General features: G+C 38.9%; 2 protein-coding genes across 2 annotated transcripts; one reads left to right on the top strand and one right to left on the bottom strand.

The window, feature by feature from the left end:
• The first annotated feature begins 1132 nt into the window (after positions 1-1132).
• Positions 1133-2056, top strand: LOC130868027 (olfactory receptor 4C11). Its single transcript, XM_057760260.1, has one exon. The coding sequence runs from the start codon at positions 1133-1135 to the stop codon at positions 2054-2056; it is 924 nt and encodes a 307-aa protein (XP_057616243.1).
• An 8830-nt stretch (positions 2057-10886) lies between these two features.
• On the bottom strand, positions 10887-11813 carry LOC130867229 (olfactory receptor 4P4-like). The gene has a single exon (XM_057758969.1). The coding sequence runs from the start codon at positions 11811-11813 to the stop codon at positions 10887-10889; it is 927 nt and encodes a 308-aa protein (XP_057614952.1).
• Positions 11814-25210: the final 13397 nt, after the last annotated feature.

Raw genomic sequence — 25210 nt, 5'->3', positions numbered from 1 at the left:
TTTACCTCCTTTATACATTAAAAATATGACATATAACCTCACATCATGAACAAATGTAACTTTGACTTTCTTACATATTTGTAAGCAACATTGCTTAAAAGATAGTTATTAAAGCATTGTTATATGAAGTTTCCCAGCTGGAATCTGAGCATATAACTCAATGAAACGAACTGCACATTTCATATATTTAATTTAAACAGGGCAAAGTATCTCTTTTAAAATTAGTTTATATGTGTGTATCTGATAAATACTACTTTGGTAAATTTTTGATTTTGACTTGATATATATATTATATAAAATTAAAACAATTACAAAGTAAATAAACATATATGCATGTGTAAGCGCATATATATACATATATATGTGTGTATCAGTGTATGAAATACTCTATAATAAACATAATTTGAATTCTATCAAAGTTTCAGTAATTAACTGGAATACCAATGTCTCTTTAAACATGAAAATTAAGAAAAGTTCTGATTTATTTCAGATATTTTCTCTTCTTTCCTGCATGTTCACATTAGTGTTTCTGATAAAAATTCCTTGTAATCCTAACAGCTTCAAGATTTTGAGACCTATTTAAATGGAATATATTGAACTGGAGAATGTAATTAAGTCATTCTTACTGTGGGATAAACAGACAGGGTTGTTATTCAAATATAAAGTTTTATGATCATTGTTTCTCTTTTGTTAGGCTCACATATTTAAATGATCATTACCTGAATGTTCAAAATATATAGCACATAAGTTTCTTTTTTATGAAACTATGGGGTTCAAATAAAATAAAAGCATATTAAATTGAACATGCAAAATATTTTGAATGTTTTCAACATACTAATCATAAACAGATCTCGTATAAGCTAATAAGGGGTATTTAATTCTGAAAGTTAACTACTCAAGTTATACCTCCAAAATTAATGCTTCTATCCAAAAGTCTATGGCTCCTTCATTATTTGAATGTGTAGTTTATTTAATAATGATTGAACTGATATTTTCAGATACAAAAAAGAGAATAACAATAAGTCATTGGATGGACCCTATTTAACTTCCAATTTTAGCATGCATTTTGTACTTTTCATTTCTCTTTTTCAGATTATTTCTGACCTGTGATTTCCTCTCATGGACTGACACAATGAAGCAGAACAGCAGTGTAACCGAGTTCATACTGTTAGGCTTGACACAGGATGCCCTGAAGCAGAAAATGGTGTTTGTAATCTTCTTAATTTTCTACCAGGGTACTGTGGTGGGGAATACATTCATTATTGTGACAATCAAGTTCAGCCGGACTCTTGGGAGTCCCATGTACTTTTTCCTGTTTTATTTGTCTTTCTCTGACTCATGCTTTTCAACATCCACAGCCCCAAGACTCATTGTGGATGCCATCTCTAAAAAGAGCATCATTTCCTACAATGAATGTATCACACAAGTCTTTGCTCTCCATCTATTTGGCTGCATGGGGATCTTTGTCCTTATTCTCATGGCTGTTGACCGTTATGTGGCCATCTGCAAACCCTTGCGTTACCCAGTCATCATGAGCCATCAGGTCTGTGTCATCCTGATTGTTCTCGCCTGGATAGGGTCTTTTATACATTCCACTGCTCAAATTGTTCTGGCCTTGAGACTGCCCTTCTGTGGGCCCAATTTGATTGACCATTACTGCTGTGACTTGCAGCCCTTGTTGAAACTTGCCTGCATGGACACATATATGATAAACCTGCTCTTAGTGTCGAACAGTGGTGCAATCTGCTCAAGCAGTTTTGTTCTTTTGATGATCTCATATTTTGTCATCTTACACTCTCTGCGAAACCATAGTGCAGAAGGGAAGAAAAAGGCTCTCTCTACTTGCACTTCTCATATCATAGTAGTTATCCTATTCTTTGGTCCCTGCATATTCATATATGCACGACCACCAACCACTTTTCCTATGGACAAGATGGTAGCAGTATTTTATACAATTGGAACACCCTTTCTCAACCCACTCATCTATACGCTAAGGAATGCAGAAGTAAAAAATGCCATGAAAAAGTTATGGCATGTTAAAATTATGACTGAATGAATCCAGATATCAAATATTACCATTTCTGAATATTGTAGCTATATGTTATAGCATATTGCTTTCTGTGTTCTTACTACTCCTGATTAAATAAAGAAAAAGAAAAAAATCTGAAAAAATATATTACTCTTTTATGTACTAAATACAAATTAAAAAATGAGGATGGCAATGATTAGCCCCAACTTTTAAAAGTGGCCAGACTTTGCACAAAATCTAGTATATTAGATTTACTCTCTGCTTCCTTTGTTTATCTGTCTGTTTTGCTTGTTTTCTGGTAATATCTTGACAACTTTTCTCAAATCTTATGCCTGGGTCTTCTTTTCCCTGAATGTTTAAATTTGGCAATATTTCTATAAATTATGCAACAGCCATATGCTAACATGCATGTTCAACAAGAAGAAAGATATTTCTCACAACTGTTAAAACTCCTGTAAAACAGTTTTCCATTTTTTCATCTTTTAATGTTCATTTCTAGTGAAGTAGTCATTTGTCTCCTCATTTACCAGGCATAGGGACTGAGTCAGTGTATCAAGCCAGCACTCCCCATTTTTTCTCTAGTTTCTGTTTGAAGAGATCCTTCAAACAAGATGCTATTCTTTTCATTTTTAGTTATATTCTAAGTCTGCTGAAAGTAATTAAAATTACTGCAGGTACTCATAAAATACCACATTTTCTTAATAGCAAATTGAAGAGAACTCACTGTTCCTATTGTGAGTCATGTTCCCTATTTCCTTTGATTCAATATGAAATATGGGTAGATTCACTGGTCAGAATTGCTAATAAAATCTCCATACCCAAAACTTGCAGAAAAAATAAGTTTGTGCACAGCATCAGGATAGCATTGAATTATAATATGAATGTTTAGTATGTTTATTTTGTTGCATTAAATTGCATGCCAAATTAATTAGTACCAGACATCATTTTCTCTGAAGCTTGTTACTCATTAGCCAATAGAAAGTGTTACTAAGGGGCTGGAGAGATGGCTCAGAGGTTAAGAGCACTGACTGCTCTTCCAGAGGTCCTGAGTTCAATTCCCAGCAACCACATGGTGGCTCACAGCCATCTATAATGAGATCTGGTGCCCTCTTCTGGCCTGCAAGCATACATGGATGGAATGTTGTATACATAATAAATAAATCTAAAGAAATTATCTATAAAAAAAAGTGTTACTAATTCCAACCAGGTCTCCCATAAAAGATGATATGTTATTCATACATTCATTTCTTTTTACTTCCTGAAATATAAAAAGTTCATTGTTTGGACTGTTTTCTAAAAGTTGATGTGTCTGTCATAAAGGGGGTCGGTCATCCTTGTAGATTTCTTGGAATTTCTATAGTGCCAGATTTCTTGCTAGCCCCATAGTTACTCCCTCAATAAAGATATCTCTTTCCTTGCTCTTCTTTTCTGATATCCCCCCCATCTGAATAATACAGTTCACTCAAGTTCTCCTTGCCCCTTCCCTGTTCCCCTCCTCCTCCCCTTCCTCTGTTCCTTCTCCCACCACCCTCATGCTCCTAATTTTCTCAGGGAATCTTATCTATTTTTGGGTTGTATCAAAGGAGAGAAGGTCAACTGTATTTCTAATACAATTATCTATTGCTGTTGATCTGGCCTTTAATTGCCTAATCACCTCATTGCATTCTGAATTAGCATTTTCTAAAACCAATGATTCAATTAATATTTTTCTGACTTCTGGATCTGATGCTATTCTATTTACAGTTGAAAACAATCAATTAGTGAAGGCTTAAATGTGCCATATATAGTTTTAGTAAATGACTCAGACCTCCTTTCTGATTAATCTTGTCCTGAGTATTCAAAGATGCTAAACAACATAGGACAAAGGTGTGGTCATCAAATTCAAACTTTCTTTGAAATTCAGCATTTGGCCTTCACTGAATAACTGATCTTGGGAAATATCAATATTTCTAGCCTTGTTTCATTGTTCTATGGCTCTTGCTTCCTGCTTCCACCATGTTATCCATTGTAATTAAGGGCCAGCTTCTAATATTGCTGTAGCTAAATCTTTCAAGTTTTGGGAGATAAGTGAATTCTGAGTTGCCAATGATTTTAACATTGCTTCACATAGGCTGAAAAGATACCATATGAAATGACTTTAACTTCTACATCACCTCTGGGTGCCTACCATCTGCTGGTCACTCTTGTATAGTAGCTAGAGAATCTAATGTTGGTTTCTAATAAACTTTTGCCACCCCTCTTAAGTTTCATCATGCATAGGTATGCAGGTACTCGTCTAAGTTCCTCTGTCTGTATCTGAGTTTTATTAGTAGGTCTCTCTGAAGCTTATATCTTAACAATAGTAAATCTTTCTAAAGCTTGCATCTTATTAACTTTTAATATTTGGCACCTTTTTAAGAGTAAAATATGAATTACTAAAATGATAGTAATTGTAATCAGTATCATGTCAATTAAAGCTAAGTTGATTATCCCTTCATTTATTTTTTTTCCACTTTTATGCTATACATTCTAGTACTAAAGAGTTCTAACTCCCTGAATTTTGTTATTTCTCATTCTGAATATGGGAAATTTTCTTTTGAAAATTTCTTAACTCTTTCTTTAAGAATTTCCCAGGTTTTTCATCAAATCATTGATTTTTCAATTTGTCAGCAGCAGTGACATCAACATCAGAGTGAGGGTCCCTTCCATAATTCCCGAGTCCTTATGTGGAGTCCCCCATAAGTGGTGGCTGTAGCTTGGAGAGATCCTTGTAAGAAAAGTAGCAGACTGTTGGTGTGCCTTCTCTGTTTATGTGGTCCTGTCCATTTTGGAATGACAAATATAGTTTTTCTGTTGGCTTAATGGCTGTACCTGAATCTACACATGTTTTAACTATGGTCTGCATTGTTTGGCCCCACAGTCAACAATCCACCACTAAGACTGTAGCATGGCAGGATTTCTAGTCCCCCTGAATTCAGCCAGGCCACCAAATGTAGGCTTTAACTAAGTCTTTAAGGTTCTATTTACCAATGAACACTAGGGAGTAATGTGTTGCAGTGAAAAAAAATGTTAGATCAGAGAATCCAAGAAGCAACCAGCTGACCTTTATTTAAGACAGGAGACCGAGCAAGAGAGGAGTCTCTCCACTGGTACGAAATTCAAAAGATTGAATCTCTATGTCCCTCACTATTCCTTCCTATGCATCGCTGTCTGCATTCCTGTCTCCTTCATTCTCTCTAAGGCTAATTCCTGTCAATTAGCTGCTGGCACCGACAAGGTTAATTTTCTTAACACAGTCTCAGATTTCACATTGCAATCAAATATCTCACAACAAAATTGTGTGAGTCAGTTTTCTCTCATGTGAAACAGCATTGTTAAATGCAACATTTAGAGGATAATTAAATGAGTTATAGATAAACCTTATACTTATGTGTCAGATACAGAAACATACTAGTGTGTTTTACTGAAAAATTTCTATAATGTATTCTGATCACAGTTTTCTCATCCCCCAATTTCATTCAGCCTCTCCCCAGGCCCCATACACTAACTCCATATTTTCCTTCCCGTTCTCATTGAAAAACAAACAACAAAAGAAATAAAAAAAATGCACTCCACAAAAGCAAAATCTAAAACAAATTATATAAACAAAAGTACAATAAAACAAAAATTGTCAAAGCAAAGCAATATGAGACAAAATGTCTACAAAAATAGCATTGAGTATATTTTATATTGGCCAATTAGTTTTTGGCATGGTACATACTCTGAAGTGTGACTTGTATACCTAATAACTCCCCATTGGAGAAAGCTAAAATTTATTTTTCAAGCAGATATAGTTGTAGATAGTTTTTTATTTGGTGTGAGAGCCTATGTCTGTTTTCCTGTCTTAGCACTGATCCCAATCAGGCTTGAAATTGTTGCAGACCTTCTGCTTGCTGTCAGTCTCCAAGAGTTCTATATAGATAGATATACTTGAATGTGTGTGTATATACATATATGTGGTATATATACATATGTGAGTACACATATATATGTTGTGTACTTACAATATGCTAGTATATAGAGTATAAAAATATATTTTTAGTGAAATAAAATTATTTCATTAAAATGTATTCCTTCAGACTAGGAAGAAGACTCAGGAAAGTGCTTGTCACATGAGTATGAAAACCTGAATTCAAACTCTCAAAAGCATGCTTTTAAAAAGGTAGACACAGTGGCTGATAGCTTTAATGCAAGATCTACAGAAATGGAGATAGCAGGATCCCTAATACTATGGGTACAATGTGAGACTTTGAAAGTTTTCTGGGGGAGATACGATCAAATACCTATATGTCCCAAGTAGGGAGTATGCAGCAACAGAACAAAGTAATTATTTCAGTAACGTCCATTGGGATATACTGAGATAACGTACAGCAGTATGGATAAGGGGTTATTCACAGGTGACTCAAGTGTATCTTTATCAGTGGAGAGCACACCCGTTGCCTTTATCTAGGAGAGCTGCAAGTCTGGACTTCTTTTAAAGATTTTCAGGCAACCCAATGTTTGGGTAGTCTCTTACAGGCAGCATGACTTGTCAAAATGTTTCCTCCTTCACTAATCATTTACTGTTCACAGAATTTTTTGGAGGGCATTTTATGAATGTTGTTAAGTTAAAGGAGTTCCAGACACCTGTGTGTTGTTCATTTTCTGAATCTTGTGATCATCCCTTCTCTCTCCGGGAGGGAATGTTTCAAATCACACAGCTGGTACACTACAGTTGCCAGCCAGTCTAGCAGGAAAGGCAAATTGGCTAAAGTAATTGAGCAGGTAGAGGATGGCTGCTTTATCACATCTCAAATGATAAGGAAGCAGACACAGGGAGTGTTTAGGTATGAATATGGAGCAGGCTATAATTGATAACCAATGCCCTATGACCATAAATAGACCAGCTAAGCCAGTGAACAGAATTTCCCACAACATTCCAAAATAGTACCACTAGTCAGGGACTAATTTTCAAAAACAAAAGCCTGTGTGAGACATTTTATATTCATACCACAGCAAATTATAAAGTTTCCTTTTATAAACCTGAGTTATCAAAGCAAATAAGTTTATTTTTAAAAAAAATTAAAGAAATGAATTCTTTGTTATGCAATGACTGGAGGTGTTTAGTAATGTTTATAATACTTGCTATAACTTTTTGGTCTGTAATGATAATATCTGTGCTCTAGACAGAAATTCTTACTTGAAAGCATAAATTCTCTTCCCTATATTCTCCAAAATCTTGCAATTGTGCTATGAGATTGACATTACATTTTACCTCAATGTTAACAAACATACTTCTAAAATAAGAAGAGACTAGAAAATCCTCTCCTCTGAAGGAGAACTTTTGTCTTAGGAAGACCTGTAAGAATTATTTTCTGCTAATAATTTTGCTAATGAGAGAGGGAGAGGGAGAGAGAGAGAGAGAGAGAGAGAGAGAGAGAGAGAGAGAGAGAGAGAGAGAATAGACTGCTTGGTGGAACTGGAAGCTGGGCTTAAACATACTGTTCTCCCTTTTGAACTGTGTAAGGAGACTGAATTTAATGAGGTTCTAATAAAGGCTTCTGAAAGACATTTTATTGCCTATTATGAGGTTTATACAATAAAACTCCTAAAACTAAGGCTCAGGGATCAATCATCAGGTTGCAACCCTGGTCAGAAAGATTGTAAGTGTCATGAGATCATGGAGTTTGCTATAAGACTGTGTCTCCTAGTAATGTCAGAATCGATACTCATGAAGCCTCAGCAATGACTGACTAAACATGAGCTAATAAGAACAACAATAATAGACAGGATACATATGCTAACTTGGTCATGGGAGTCCCCAAATTTCAGGAGGCCCCAACTCTACAAAAGAGTTATAGGTAACTAAGAAATGCTGAGAATGGGAGAAATAATCTTCCCCGTGGAATGGGAATTAGTTACCTAATGGTCAGCCCTAAAAACATTATACAGATTGAGAAGGTTATATTTGTGTACATAAGGATATATATCAACATTTAATTTAAAATGAGCAGAGACCAAGTAGTAATCCATTAACACTCAATGGGACATAATGCCAACACTAAAGAAAAAAAGATCTTAACTAATTTATGACTGTTTCTAACTAGAGAGAAAAAGGTCACACAGCCTTCCATTTTTGATATCTTGTCTGGCACTACAGAGGGCTGACAAGCTCATTCTATCCTAAAATATGTAGCTCTAGAGATTAGGCAAGTTCATTTGTGAATGCACTGGTTACTAGGAGTGGTGGTCAATCCTGGTGACTGAATGAGACTAAAGACTAGTACAATAAAGCAAGGTTAGATCAAATATGGTGGAAGCATTTTTGGTACCAGAGAAATCTTAGAAGCACAGTCTATGAACACAAGTACACTGATTAACACTTTTCCTTGTTTTACTCTATTTGGAAGCTGAGTTAGTAATGTTTCCATTATCTTTATCTATATCTATGAGCTTTCCATATATGATGTATAATATGCTACATAATATATAAATATATATCTACATCTAATATATACTAATGTACTATAAGAAAGAACACTTATTTGGGCTTTTAATTTCAGAGGTTTTTTTTCTGTGGTCATTTGACTCATAATATTTAAGGCTGTGGTAAGGCCAAATATCCAGATATAAAATGCATAGTATATCAAAGATGATCACTTCATGATAGCCAAGAATCAAAATGAAAGAAAGGAGTTGTAAATCTCAGCATATATTTTTCACGAGCATAGTTGAATGATCTATTTCCTCCATTTTGAACCTCCCAATAGTATCAATGGCTGAGGAACAATCTGTAACTTATGAGCCTGTGAGGAACCTTATGGATCCAAAGTATAAGTGAAGTTGAGTTAGTAGTTCTAGCCCTATGACAAGGGCAGTGAATCCCAGGGCTTGTTTAATGCCAAGAGTCAAGCCAGCCATCATGATTTTCATACTGTTGTTAAATATTACTGCTCCAAGGTGAAATATTGTGCTTACCTCTCTCACCTACAGACACTAGCAGGTGCCTTTCTCTATGCCAGCATTAGGAAAAGGCTGATAAAGACAAGATGGGATTAGTTTTAACTTTAGCTATACTTATTTTTGTATGCTTGTCCTAACTATATAGGTAAGATAGGTAGGTATCTTCCATCTACTTTCATTGTTCTCATGAAAACAGATTTGTATACAGACTGATAGTCTTTCAAATTCATGTTTCATTACAGGGGGATGAATGTTGGAAATTTCTATTTCATCAATTTACCAATAAGCAATAAATAAATAGCATGTAATCATTCTTAATATAAAATACCTAATTAAAATAGTACATTAGTATTCTAAGTATTAAATACAGTGATGGACATAATAATTAAAATAATAGTATGCTTACACTACACTGAATGATTTTAGAAACAATTGTTTAAAGACTCTAAATGTATAAATACAGGGTTTTTAAGATTATATTATATTTCTCCCTTGTACTTTCTCTTTCCAAAACTCTCTTATCCTCCTTCCTGGTTTCCTTCATATTCATTACCACTTTGACATTAATTGTTATTTCACATACACATGCATACACATATACATATATTCATATTGTTATATTTATTATACTTATATGTGTACACATATTTAGCAATATTTATGTATTACTAAAGATAAACTTTTCTATTCATATAATGTTACTGTTTGTTTGTTTGTTTGTTTTGTTTTGTTTTGTTTTTGAGACAGGCTTTCTCTACAGATTTGAAGCCTGAAACTAGCTCTTGTAGGCCAGGCTGGGCTCAAACTCACAGAGATTTGTCTGCCTCTGCTTCCCGAGTGCTGAGATTAAAAATGTGCACCACCATTATTCGGCTGACATAATGTTGCTTTTATGTATGTTTTCAGTGTTGATCATTTGTCTCTGGACAACCAATTGCTTTGTACTTTGGTGGAGAATATCACCTATCCCACTCCCAAAGGAGAGAGGCAAAAAAGCTTTTCTCAGCTTTGACCCCTATAAACCACATTGACAACCAGAATGGCATGATAGCTCTAAGGGTGAAATAGTGGCACATATGTATTGACAGTAACTAACAGCTCTCTAATTGAATGGAAGACTCATACAGTTAGATAGAATCATGCCTATGGACAGCTAGCTAACTTTCAATGCTAGTGAAGTCATGGTTGTTGGAGAGGAATTGACAACCACTGATTAAACCAGCACAATCCCTAAAAACCATATAATCATTTGTCCTTATGTCCACAGGTAAGTGTAGTCCTGACCCCTCATCAAGTAAACTTCTGTTTTAAACAGAAAGATATCACTATAGAAAACAGCAACCAATCAAAATTCAGAGGTGTTAGTCCTGGTCTTCGTGGATATATCTACAAAATACACCCACAACTAAGGCTCAGGCAGAAATGAATAAGAGAGAGGATAGCCAGAGCACCAAGGAGTTTTCTGTAAGATTCTGTCTCCTAATAACAACATAAACTAAGTCCATAAAGTTTCACCAACATGATTATGAAACATGAGGTATATGAGGATAACACCAATTTACAAGTCAAATACAGTGTTGTGGTTCAATTCCCACATTTATTTTGTTAACTGTAGTGGGAACATGAAAAAGGATGTGATTAGGACTTCTTTATGACAGTTATCTCAGACAAACATCAGTATCCCAAAGTAGAGTGAAAATTGCCAAATTATATAATTATTCTACATAAATTAAAATAGAAAAGACTTGAAATTGATTCACCCAAATATACAGTCTCTGTGGCTAGATGTCTTTTCTCTTCATGGCTTGCCACTATCCATGTAGGTATCTTTTTGGTTTGCTCACATTAATTCTGTACATAGAGCAAACTTGAGCAAAAGGCTCTACCAGAAGAGACTTCACTTTCCTTCAAACAGTTGTTCTTGACACCACACCTTCCTCATGGCATTCTTCATATCTGTGTTCCTCAGTGTGTAGATCAGTGAATTGAACAAAGAAACAATCATGGTGTAAAATAGAGCAAACACTTTGTCGTCCCCAATAGAATCTCCCATTGGGACATAGGTAAAGACGATTGGCAAGAAGAACATGAATACAACTGTAATATGTGAGCCACAAGTAGAAAGAGCTTTCCAGTGGCCCTTGGATGAGCGCATCCTCAATGTGGACAAAATGATGATGTAAGAAATGACCAAGGCAACAAAGGTCAAAATAGACAGTAGCCCTGTGGTGGTAATGACTATAATAACGAGAAGTCTTGTGTCAGCGCAGGCCAGTTTCAGCAGGGGGAATATGTCACAGAAGTAGTGGTCTATCTCATTGGCACCACAGAAAGGAAGTCTGATAACAATCAGTACATGCACAAGTGAGTGCATAAAAGCACCAATAACTGAGACTATCACAAGAACATAGCACACTGGTCTGTTCGTGGTGATCATATAGTAAAGGGGTCTGCAAATGGCTACATAGTGATCATAGGCCATAACCACCAAGATAAATATCTCAGTGGCACCAAAGAAGTGGGCAGAAAACATCTGGACTATGCAGCCATTGTAGGATATAGCATTACACTGTACCAATAAGTCTATAATCAATTTAGGGGCCAATGTGGATGTGAAACACACATCCATGAGGGAAAGGTAGCTGAGAAAAAAGTACATTGGATGCTCACTAGGTTGGCTGCCCCTGATGGTGAGAAGAACCACCAGGTTTCCAAAGAGAATTGCTAGATAACAAAGCAAGAACAACACAGAACACATGGCCTTGACATCCTCATTATGGAAAAGTCCCAGTAAGATAAATTCTGTGAGGTTTACATATCCCATAGTTTATACATGCTTGATTATTTATATGGCAAGAATGCTGGGCTTAAGACTTGGTCTTTCAAGAACTTTTGTTTATTTTCAAAGTCATTTTAACCAATAAGTATATGCATTAAATGTTTAAGATAATTCAATTGTAAATTTCTTAATTTAGATAGAACAATGACAAAGATAAATAGAATACTTTGAAGTATAGTACAGTTCATTCATGAGAACAGATGCATAGACTGATACTCTAAATAATAAATTTATTGTAGTTCTTAGAGGAATTCAAAAATCTTAAAATTATTATGAAGAACTAGGTAAATATTTTAAAAATTAAATACATACTCTAAGTTCAAAATCAAGATGCAAGTACACTCTACTGGTTGGGTAAATGTTTATATTATAGGTGTATATGTTGACAGCCATAGAATTATCTGTTTTTATTTGAAAATGGGGTTATTGTTATTCTCAGCACATCATAATGATTAAAATTATTGAATTCTGAAAATGTCTGCTAGCACTCTACTTCAATGGGCTCACTATGTCACATTATTGAACCTCTTTACAGCAATCTCAAGAGTGCTACTAAAACTTATCTTAAAAATTTAGTAATGAAGGTGATAAAGAATGGCTAGGAAAATTTTGGAGAAGAGGGTAGATTCTTTCCAGGTTCCAGAATGACTATGATTTCGTAGTTGTCACCTCATTTTCCAGTTTAGTTTTAAATTTGTTCAGGAGACTCTTGTTGTTGTCATCAGTTTCTCATATTCAGGCATCACCTTGGATGTTAACACCTGCGGGAATACAGAGTATATCCAAAGAACTCTCCTTATGCACATTTTAAATGAATTAAGAAAGAAGTAAAGTGGTATGGTTATATTTCAAGAATAAAAAAGATAGCCGGGCGGTGGTGGCGCATGCCTTTAATCCCAGCACTCGGGAGGCAGAGGCAGGCGGATCTCTGTGAGTTCAAGACCAGCCTGGTCTACAAGAGCTAGTTCCAGGACAGGAACCAAAAAGCTATGGAGAAACCCTGTCTCGAAAAATCAAAAAAAAAAAAAGAATAAAAAAGATGATTATCAAAAGATATTATAATTATAATTAATGTTCATTTTTTTAACCAAAGAGATTTTTCTTATTTCTTTAACTAAGAACTTAAGCCCATTATTTTAAAATGATTTTGGAAAAATTCATTATGTATCAGATGGAATTTAAATCAATAAAGAAGAAATCATAGATCTCTCATTAAAATTCTGCAGAAATTTCTTTATTATTTTATACTTCATTTCCTCCTTTACTAAGGTAATGCAGAAAAACCCTAAACATTAGAATCCACAAATTGTCACACATGACGTGAAAGTAAATACTCTCCGGTCTGGGGTATGGACATCCAAAGAAATAGTCCACATAAGGAAACAAGGAACACATTTGGTCAGCACATGCATTTACACAAAACCTAAATCCCGTTATTCTTTTAAATGCCTAATAGGATTCGAATAAAACTCATGATATCTTAGATCTAAAGTTGACAGTGTGGATGTCAAAAGGGAAAGTTAATCAACTGCAGAGTTTCACAATATGTTGGATTTCTTTTCTCTTGCATAAATTATTCTATTCAGAAATAAGCTTTACCAATTATCTCTTAAGATACAATTTCAGTCTTTTGTTGTTTCCACTTGAAAGCAGTCCACTGTAATTGTGCTCGTCAAATTGTAAAAAATTGGCTTTGGTCATCTCTTACTCTTGCATATCTCATATAACTCTGAGCTCTTATTTTTCTCATATAAAATAATACTATATAATATTTTTTCCACAGGGGTTTCTTATGAAAAACAGAAATATCCACAATAAACAATGAAATGTACACATATATTGCTACTATGTCGTAAGAGCAAGGTAAAGATTAAATATCTTGTCATTATTTTCTTTTCATCAAACTGCATCTTCTTAATTTGTCTTATTTTTTATCTTTTTTTTTTTGTATTGTCGAGACAGGGTTTCTCCATAGCTTTTTTGGTTCCTGTCCTGGAACTAGCTCTTGTAGACCAGGCTGGCCTCGAACTCACAGAGATCCGCCTGCTTCTGCCTCCCGAGCGCTGGGATTAAAGGCGTGCGCCGCCACCGCCCGGCTATTTGTCTTATTTTTAAATGAAAGAAATCTCCACATTTCTGAGGAATTTGTAAGACAAGGAAAGCTCTGAGCATATATTTTCTTCCACGATTTTAATCCTTCCAAAAATATGGATTTCTATGGAAGTTGTAAACTAATTTGACCAATAAATATTTAGTAAAAATATCATATTAGTAAAAACACAAAGTCCTTGAGAAGAACTGATATTGTGAATGAAGGAACTAAAATCAGGGGAAACAATTTACACAAGAAACATGAATCTAATGCCTGCAAAAGATTACCCCGGTTATATAGTGGAATAATCAGACCAAATAATTGCAAAAACTGACAATCTTTTTTGTATTAAGATTATTTATTTGATTATTTAAAGTTTTCTGGGATATATTACATATATTTGTTTAGTTTTCTTTGATTTCTTTATACTATTTCTATGTGTTTTAGTTTACCATCACTTTTCTTTTCAAGTAATTAAAAGCATTTTTCTCTTTCTTTCATATCCTATCCCAGCGTTTATCAGTACCAAATTTAAAATTATGGGAGGAGCTTGAGGGATTGGGATGGTTAGGATATAGGAAGGATGGATACGGGAGCAGCTAAAGTATATATCCTAACTAAGGGAGCCATCTTAGGGTTGGCAAGAGACTTGACTCTAGAGGGGCTTGCAGATGTCCAGGGAGATGTCCCCAGCTGGTACCTTGGGCAACTGAGGAGAGGGAACCTGAAATGACCCTATCCTATACTGATGAAGATCTTACATATCACCTTAGAACCTTCATCTGGCGATGGATGGAGATAGAGACAGAGACTCAATTTGGAGCAACGGTCTGAGCTCTTAAGGTCCAAATGAGGAGCAGAAGGAGGGAGAACATGAGCAAGGAAGTCAGGACCACGAGGGGTGCACCCACCCACTGTGACAGTGGAACTGATCTATTGGGAGCTCTCCAAGGCCAGCTGGACTGAGACTGACTAAGCATGGGATGAAACTGGACTCTCTGAACATGGCGGACAATGAAGGCTGATGAGAAGCCAAGGACAATGGCACTAGGTATCGATCCTAATACATGAACTGGCTATGTGGGAGCTTAGCCTGTTTGGCCGATCACCTTCCTGGACCTAGATAGAAGTGGGAGGACCTTGGTCTTCCCGCAGGGCAGGGAATTTGTACTGCTCTTCAGTATCGAGAGGGAGGGGGAATGGAGTGGGGGGAGGAGAAGAGGAGTGGGGATAGGGAAAGGGGAGTGGGGGAGGGGCAATACTTGGGAGGAGGGGGAGGGAAATGGGAAACGGGGACAGGTGGAAATTTTAATTAAAAAATAATAAAAATAATAATAAAAAAATGAAATAAAATAAAATAAAATTATGATTTCAATAAAGTACTCCAATGATAGATTTTCTGTTGGAATACATCCTTCAAATTTTCTTGCAAATGATTGAAATATGAAGCTAACATACAAATGAAAGTCATTTAAGGTTATCAAAAGCAGCTGACAAACAGTTCTTTTTTCAGAATGTAAAGTTAATAAAGATTACAATTCTACTGGAAAACAAGAAAATAAGAATAGATTATCCTATGACTTTCTTTTAGACTCAGGGATTTTTAAAAAGCAAAGGAATGAAGAAAGGATGAAAAATAGAAAGCAAAATAGCAATGATTACACTTTTGGTGTTGACCAGTGCGTCTCTGCAAAGCTCTTTGCTAATAAATTACCAAACTGGAAAAAAAAAAAGAAAAGAAATAATATCTGTGATTCATAAATTCATGGCAAAGTATTTGAGAGTCATTAAAACTTACCCTGTCAGGACTCAGAACAAGAATGAGAAGCACATCAGATTTATGTGAAAAATTTGAAATGCATTTGGACTCTGTGCCCCCCTGTATTCCTTCCTTCTCTGTGGTGATGAAATTCCAAGTCCAGCCCTGCAAGGCTCAAAGCTTTTAGAGAAGCTGCAATTCAGTAGAGGAGAACTGAAGGGCACTGGAGGGATTTGGACACAACCCCATTGGTAATCCCCAAAGAAATTTCTAAATAACCTGGAGAAAATAAACTCAAGTAATTTTAACAATGTGTATTTAGGTTTAAAGCTTTACCTTTAACAATATTTTAAATTGTTTAGATATATGATGCACCATTAACACATGATTTATTTTAAGGGAAACTGAGTCATTATTTTTTTCCTTTTTGCTCTCTTTTATTATTTTTATTGGACTGTACATTTTTCTCCACTTCCATTTCTTCATTCCCTCTCCCTTCCTATCCTCTTCCATGACCCACAAACTTCCAATTTACTCAGGAAAACTTGTCTTTTTCTCCTTCCTATTTAGATCTACGTATGTCTCTCTTAGGGTCCTCTTTGCTATCTAGATTCTCTGGAGTTGTGGATTGTAGGCTGGCTTTTCTTTGCTTTATGTCTAAAAGCCACTTAAAAGTGAGTACATATGATATTTGTCTTTCTGAAACTCACTCAGTATGTTTTTTCTAGATCCACCCTTCTGCCTGCAAATTTCAATATGTCATTATTTTTTTTTACCACTGAGTAGTACTCCATTCTTAAGGATCTCAAAACAATATCTATGATGAGTTTCCTTGGGTGGCCTTAATTACCATTAACTTAGGTAACAGTAGTTTTTTTTTCTCAAAATTCTGAAGAATAAAGTTTGAGATCACACTACCAATCAAATAGGTTTGCACAGAACTCTGAGGAGAATCCATGTCATGCATCTCCTAGAGCTGGGAAGCTTATTGGCACATGTAGAAGTTCTTGGGTTTTAAAAGCATCATTTCAATCTGTCATCGCTTGCGTATCACATTCGTTTCTGTGTGCTTATCTTTATTCCTTACTTTCTCATTATATAAGGGTTCACCTTAAGACTGTTTTAGCATTGTTATCTCTTTAAGGACATTATTTCTAGATAAAGTTGAGTAAGATACAGGGAATCAGGACTCATTGTGCTTATTGGCACACATAGAAGTTCTTTGATTTTAAAAGAATTATTTAAATCTGTCATAATTTGCATTCCTTTCTATGTGCTTATCTTTATTCCTTACTTTCCCTTTATATAAGGGTTCACCTTAAGACTGTTTTAGCATTGTTATCTCTGTAAGGAGACTATCTCTAAATAAAGTTGGACAAAGTACAGGGAATCAGGACTTATCCATTTTTTTTTGGAGCAAGCAACCAAATCACAATAATATCCATTTTTAAGTCATGACTGGGTGTCTCATGTGAAATGATTTGTTACTCTCTGGATTTGTATTCTGATACCCATTATCAAAACCTTCAGATCTTACTCTAATGGTGAAGTTCTCACCAAGTCCACTTTAGCATCTACTAGCTAACTCCTATTATTTCCTGACATATTATTATATGTCGCAAATCTTAAAATAAGTCTGTACTTTCCTAACCAGGATTTTCTAAGACGTTTCACTGAGTTGCTGTTGGAGGTAAAAAGTGGTGTAGGAAGATCCTTGTGAGGAAAACAAACACTACTTAATGGCAGGTTCTTCTCATATTCAACAGCCTTGTCTAGATGTGAAAAAATAATCTCTTTCAAAGTGGAGGGAGCTGTTAATGATAACACAGGAGATGTAAAATAGTTCATTAGGTCACAGCCTCATTTCCTCTCATCAGTATTTCCATTTACTACACAGATTTCCATCTTTTTCTCATGAAAGTGTTTTCTTCAATCAAAATGCCTATTGGAGTTGCATAATCCGTCTTATTTGCATCTTTATTACAAAATCTTTCAAATGGTATAGTGTAGGGTACAGTCTGCAGCAGGTATGTGGCAGCAAGCATAAGGCCTCTTGGTTCACTATCTGTACAGAAGTTATGTTAAATAGGCAATAAAGAAGGTCGCTATAGTGAGGGAAAGATGACTCAGTGGTTAAAAGCTGTTCTTGGAGTAGGCGCAGGTCTAATTCCCAGCACCCACATTGAAGTTTACAACCTATTGTGGAGTATTATTTTAACTGGGGAATAATGTGTTACTTTTATTTATGCTGCAGAATATTACTGTAACTGTGTAAAGGTGTGTTACTTTTATTTATGCTGCATTTTTTAAAAATTATGTGAACCTGTGCTGCATTTGCTTCACCTTGTCTACCTGTGTCACTTGATTGAACTAATAAAAAACTGAACAGTTAATAGCTAGGCAGAGAGAAAAGATAGTTAGGGCTCGCAGGCAGATAAAATGCCATGGTCTGTAGCACCAGGATTTATCCCTACTGCTTGTACTGGATTTGGGGGAACCAATTCTCTTAAGATGGATACCTTGCTTGGCCCAGATATAGTAGGGATGCCTTTGGACTTTCCCTGATGTGGGATTTCCCTCTGTATGTTGTGATTACCATTAATGAATAAAGAAACTGCTTTGGACCTATAGTAGGGTAGAACTGAGTTAGGTGGGGAAAACTAAGCTAAATGCTTGGAGAAAGAAGGTGGAATGAGGGAGAAGCCATGTAGCCCCACTAGAGACAGACACGAGAACTTTACCTGGTAATCCACAGCCATGTGGCAATACACAGATAACTAGAAATGTGTTAAATTAAGATATAAGTGTTAACCAACAAGAAGCTAGAGCTAATGGGCCAAGCAGTATTTAAATAATATAGTTTTGTGTGACTATTTTGGAGCTGAGCAGAAGGGAACCAACTCAAACATGGCTCTTCGCAACAGCTTATGCCTAGATGTCATCCTAGCTCCTGCTAGAAGTAATGACTGCTCAGGTTAGAATGGTTCTGGCAGTCATGTGGCCATCTGATGCCACCAAGGCTTCAGATTTTAACCCCAACCCTGGATGTCTATGTGACCAGTGGTGGCAATGCAGAACCCAGACTTTAGCTTATACCCAGCCACAGTAGGACCATGGAATCAAACATCGTTCTTGGCAGCAGCTATGTCTGACCAGCAGGAAAAGACGATCACCAGACAAGGATTCTTCCCAAATCACGCTTTATTGGAGCCTCTTGGTTGAAGGGAGAGCGGAAGCGAGGGGCTCCGAGCGCCAAACGGCGGCTGCTTATATACGGGGTAAGGGAACGAGTCGTGCCTGGATTGGCCCGTGCACGCCTGCCGATGCTCCTGGCCACGGGATTGGCCCTAAGCACATCATCGTCACTGCACATACGAGAGGCACGGTTCCACTGCATTGCCTAATATGGAGCTGTCCAGCAAGCGAGGCTGGGGGGGCCAAGCGCCATCTTGTAATGGCGGCCACTCGAATCGGCTCCCAGCAGCTCCCCCTTTTTGTTTTTCTCTGTAGGCCAGTGAGAAGGTCTTACTCCCGTTCAGGTCCTCACCTCATGATGCGAGGACCGATCAAAGGAGGCCCAAAACTCCTGGTACTCCTTCTCCCGTGCAATGGAATAAACTCCTGGGAGGTGCAAAGGCAGTACTCAGGGTAAAAATGCATACCTTCCTCAGTGCAATGGAGAATTTCTCCCTGAGAGTGCAAAGGCTATGCAAGGAACAAACCTACTGGCCTTTTAACCATACTTGGGGTGAATCGCCATTCTCCAAAGTGGCTAACGCTTGTAGAACCGCAACCTTATCTCGAGATGTTTGAGCTCGGAGGCGGCATATTATCCAAAGGCAGACTATACATTCTCCCATGCAGCATGCAAAAAACAATCCTTATATCCGAAAACCTTTTGTTGCAGCCTCTAGTGAAATTAGCAGGGGCCCATTGAGGCCCAGAATAGCCTGTACCATTACTCATTTTGCACTTATTAGTGGTATTGGTAGCACAACTAAAGTTGCTCTGTCCAGCCTGCCCTCCCTGAAGTAACACAAAAAGGGGAGAGATCAGAGCAACTGCCATTAACCCCGCAGAGGAGCCATTTATTATAGGGCGTTAGCAGATTTTAAGAAGGTTCCATTGAACCAAAAAGCCTGTAACATGGGGAGGCCCAAATCCTTGTTGGTAATAAAAAAGCGGGGGAAAACCACGGCATTGTGGCGAACAGGAATCGGCTTAGGGAAGGCAGACAGTATTCCCCATCTCTGCTCCACCTGAATCTGGATTGTCATCGCCACCATCATCAGGAACAGCAGTGGCGTCATCTTCGACCGGATCATGCCCTTCCTCCATTGGCTGGGGAGCAATTGAATCATCCTTAATGGTTCTTGTCAATTGGCACAGAACCCAGTGAGGCACCTCTTGACCCTGCGGGAAAACACAAATAGCTCCCCTGGATCTTCTGATGACAGGATCCGGACCATACCATTTGTTATCCAACACATCCTTCCACATGAAGGCCTCTCCTTTATCTTCAAGGGTCATTGCAGCATGCCGATCAGCAGCTGTCCTGCCACGGCCGTCAACTATCAAAAAGTTAAAAGTAAAGAGTGCCAGTGCAACTCTGTTCCTGGGGGAAGCTATCTCCACTATTCCCCCTTTTTGTTTCTGTAGGAGTTCTTTAAGGCTTCTATTTGCCCTCTCCACAATCCCCTGACCTTGGGGATTGTAGGGTATGCCAGTGGAATGTTCCACCTGAAGCTGTGCACAGAAGGCGCGGAAACCTTTTGAGGAATAAGCAGGGCCATTGTCAGTTTTAAGGCGGGTGGGTTTGCCCCAAGCTGCCCAGGCCTCTAGGCAGTGGGTCTTGACATGGGTGACCTTTTCGCCTGCCAATGGAGTGGCAAATATGATACCCGAATAGGTATCGACAGAAACATGAAGATATTTAAGTTTTCCAAACTCAGGAACATGGGTTACATCCATTTGCCACAACGCATTTGGACGCAAGCCTCGGGGATTAACTCCTATGTGAGGAGGATGAAAGAAGGTGACACAAGAGGAACAGGCTTTTACAATGTCTCTTGCATTACTCTGAGACAGGGCAAATTTTCTGCGAAGGGTATCAGCAGGTACATGATAAAGATTATGAAACTCCTGAGCGAGCTGCAATGGGTCAGCTGCAACCAGAGCCATGGCTCTAGTAGCTTGATCAGCTTTGGCATTATTCTCTGACATAAAGCCAGGTAATAAGGTATGTGCCCTAATATGACCAATATAAAACGGATTATTCCTCTGTAAGATGTAATGTTGAATTTGCAGCAAAATATTAGATACTGGGCTTGCCTGGCGAACAGAGGCAACTATCTCAAGCAAAGAGATAGCATTAACCACATATTGAGAATCTGAGAACAAATTAAAAGGCTCCTGGAATCTCTTAAAAACTTCTAACACCACCAGACATTCTGTGGCCTGGGGGGTGCTGGGCTGGTAGCTGAAAACCTCCGGTGATTGATTACCCACCACCATAGCACCTTTCCCTGATTTGGACCCATCAGTAAATATAGTAAAGGCTCCCGCTATTGGTCTTAGGGAGGTCACTCGGGGGAAATAGATTAAGTTATTTTCTACAAAACTTAGGATGGGATGTTTAGGGAGATGATTATCTATGATATTTGGAAAAGCGCAGACCAAAAGGGCCCAATCGTCCACGGTGGCAGCCAAAGTCTCCACCTGATCCTTGGTATAGGGTATAATTAATTTGTCAGGCATTTTTGCAAAGGAGGACAAGCAAAACCTTATGCCATTTAGAGCCTGAACAGCTACCAAGTTGGGGTAATACCTAAGTGTTTTTGCCCCAATGGAATTGCCATGCAACCACCATAAGGGCCCCGTTTGCCACAGGACCCCTGTGGGTGAATGTCTCGTCTTTAAGATGCACAAGAGAATAGGCAAAGAGGGATCATATCGATGTAATTGAGCCTGGGATAGGGCTTTCTCAACCTCTTGCAAGGAGTGCATGGCTGCAGGTGTCAAGGAGCGAGGGGAAGTTACTTCAGGATTACCCTCCAGGATGGAAAACAAAGGCAACAGCTCGGACCGAGGTATGTGAAGATACCCCCGGATCCAGTTAATATCCCCAAGCAATTGCTGAAAATCATTAAGAGTTTTTAAATGCTGAGTCCGTATAAGAACTTTCTGGGGACAAATGGCATCGGGAGAAATAATAGATCCCAAGAATTTCACTGTCGTAGAACTTTGTAACTTGTCAGGGGCTATGGTTAACCCATATGCCTCCAAGGTTTGAACTGTCTTTTGAAAAGCATTTTCAAGCATCTGTTGGGACGCTGCTGCCAATAAGATATCATCCATGTAATGAATAATTCTAACAGAAGGGTATTGTTGCCTCACAGCCATCAAGGCAGAATCCACAAATAGCTGACACATAGTGGGACTATTGGCCATTCCCTGTGGGAGAATTCGCCATTGAAAACGGCCATCTGGTTGCTCATGATTGACAGAAGGTACAGTGAATCTCTCCCTATCTTGTGGGCATAGAGGAATGGAGAAAAAACAATCTTTAATATCCAGGATCATGATAGGCCAACCCCTTGGCAATGCTGATAGCAACGGGAGGCCTCTCTGGGTTGAGCCCATAACTTGCATCTGACTGTTAACGGCCCTCAAATCATGAAGTAATCTCCATTTTCCTGATGTCTTTTTTTACAACAAAAATTGGGGTGTTCCATGGAGACACAGATGGTTCAATATGACCTAGTAATAACTGTTCTTGAATCAATTGTCTAGCGGCTTCCAGTTTTTCCTGGGAAAGGGGCCACTGGGGTACCCATACTGCCTTGTTTGTTATCCATGGTATGGGCAAGGATCTTATAATAGAAGCTGACATGTCAGTGGCTCCTAGGAAAAACCCAGTCCCTTTTGATCGGTTTTGCTGGTTGGCGGAATCGGTTGGGGTATACCTTGAAGGCACCTCCCCAAACCTTGTGAGGGAACAAATCCCTGCTGCCGCATCATATCCTTGCTTTTTTCTGAAAACTCATTGGTTAATCTGAGCTTGAGCTGCTGTTGGATGTCCCTCCCCCATAAGCTGATCGGGAGATCTACCACAAAAGGCTGGACCTTTCCTTGTTGGTCCTTCATCCTCCAGGTTAGTTCTCTGGAGCTTATGCATGGAGTCCGTGCATATCCCAGCCCCTGTAAGGACTGGCAGGATTGTTGCAAGGGCCATTGTTTCGGCCAGTCCTGGTTTCTGATAATGCTTCGGTCTGCCCCTGTATCCACCAGGCCTGAGAAAGTCCTTCCTTCAATTATCAACTGTAAAACAGGCCTATTGTCCAAGGCCATTGATAAACAGGCGAGATCAACTCCAGTAGAGCCTAGACCAGCACTCCCTCTTGATGCGCCCATGAAGGGAAACTTCTCATGCTGAGAAGGCAAAATTAACAATTGTGCAAGCCGATCACCAGGGGTGATAGAGATGACACCGTTGAGAGAGTAACAAAGGAACTTGATCTGCCCCGTATAATCAGGGTCAATAACTCCTGGAAGGACAATCAAACCTTTCATTGTGGATGAGGAACGCCCCAGGACAATCCCCACATGGCCCCATGGCAAGGGGCCGGACATGTCAGTCCCCAATATCTGGACGCCTACCTCCGGGGTCAGTACCATTCCGGAGGTGGCACAGAGGTCCATCCCTGCGGAACCGATGGTTGCCCTCCAGACTGGTGGGTTGATCCTACTGGGTTCTGGGCTGGAACTGAAGTCTGAAATGCCCCAAATATTTTTGGGCCCCTGGGTTGAGGGCCCCTCATCCCGTTTTTTGACACAAGATTGGAAGTTTGTGGGATGGGATGGCCGTTAATATCCTTAACTGAATGACATTCATTAGCCCAATGCTTTCCCTTTTTACAGCGGGGACAAGTACCAGGCATACGTGGGCCCAGTTTCACGGCTGTTCCTGGTGGCCCACTGCCATTGGGGCAGTATCGTTTAAGGTGCCCCAACTGGCCGCAGCGAAAACACCCTTTTCCTTTATTATCACGGGCTGACTTTGTGGCTGAAAGCATAGCGGCTGCAAGTCCTGCATTAGTCAAAGGACCCCCGATCTCTCTACAAGCCTTTATCCAGGCATCCAGTCCCTTGTGCCTGACTGGTGCTATGGCTCTCTGACATTCCTTGGTACTTTGTTCAAAAATAATCTGCTGCACAAAGGGCAAGGTGTATTCAGAGCTGCCAAACGTTTTATCTGCAACCTCCATCATCATAGCCACAAAGTCGAAAATGGCTCCACAGGCCCCTGAATAACTTTGGTTAGATTGCCAGCTACCTCCCCCTTATTGGGGAGCACCTTCCAGGCTTTGTAGTGAATATCACTTATCTGCTGATAGACCTCTAGAGGGAATCCAACCTGGTTGCCAGCGAACTGTCCTTGTCCTAGAAGCATATCAGCTGTCCAATCATGATGACCATTTTGAGCATTAACTCTAGCCTGGGTATGGGCTCTATCAGCAACCAGAGACTTGAAATCCAGAAACTGTCCCCGAGTCAAGCAGGCCCTAGCCATCTCTGTCCAATCTGTAGGCGTCAGCACCGAGGTGCAAAGTCTGCGCAGGAGGGCGATTGGATAATCTTCAGTAGCCCCCAAATCCTTAACTGCTGTTACCAGATCTTTTAGTTGTTTATATGGCACTGGCTCATACCACCTATGATGCGTGACGGGATCCTCCATCACCGGGTATGCTGAGGCTAAGCATGCCCAAGTGCTCTGGCTAATATAATGGCAACCCCTTCCTGGTTCAGCCGCTTGTGCACCTAATGGCGGTGCCGAGGGGCGAGACACACCCTCCATCGGTGCGCGAGCACGGGGTGGGTTATAGGCTGGGGGACGGTGATAGTCCCGCTCATACCTATCTTCCTCATACTTAGCAGCCTCCTCCTCTAGCTCCCCCTCTTCCTGTGAGCTGAGTTCATCGTCTGACAAATTTAAGTCAGTGAACTCTGTGAGGAGTAGGTAAAGCAGGTTTTTCTGCTTTTCATCCCCTTCCTCCTGTTTAGGGTCCTCTTGAGTTTCTTCTCTAGGTATACCCTTTATCTTGTTATCCTTTTCCTTTTTACTATCCTTTTTTATCTTTATTCTTTCCTGTCTAGACCTGCCTAAGTCCCCCCCCCTTTTGAATCCGACTCTGATAGGCTGTCCTGGTGTGCTTGCTGTGCCCTCCTCCCTTCCCTGTGCAACCAAAAGCAGCACAGAAAAACAACAATTATGAGGGCCACAAAGATCAAGCAAAACACCTCAGGTGCAACCCCAGCAATCATCATACCTGGGAGACTCACCGACGTCGCCACTCCGCGTGTCGAGTTCTGAATCCTCTTTAGCCCCTCACTCGGTACCAAAGCTTGTCCCAGCGTCCTGGGTTTCCGGCACCAGTTGCGGCGAACTCCCTGACCAGCAGGAAAAGACAATCACCAGACGAGGATTCTTTCCAAATCACGCTTTATTAGAGCCTCTTGGTTGAAGGGAGA

The sequence above is a fragment of the Chionomys nivalis genome, chromosome X (genome assembly GCF_950005125.1).
Source record: "Chionomys nivalis chromosome X, mChiNiv1.1, whole genome shotgun sequence".
Classification (NCBI taxonomy): Eukaryota; Metazoa; Chordata; class Mammalia; order Rodentia; family Cricetidae; genus Chionomys; species Chionomys nivalis.
This window is presented reverse-complemented; position numbering and strand designations above follow the sequence as displayed.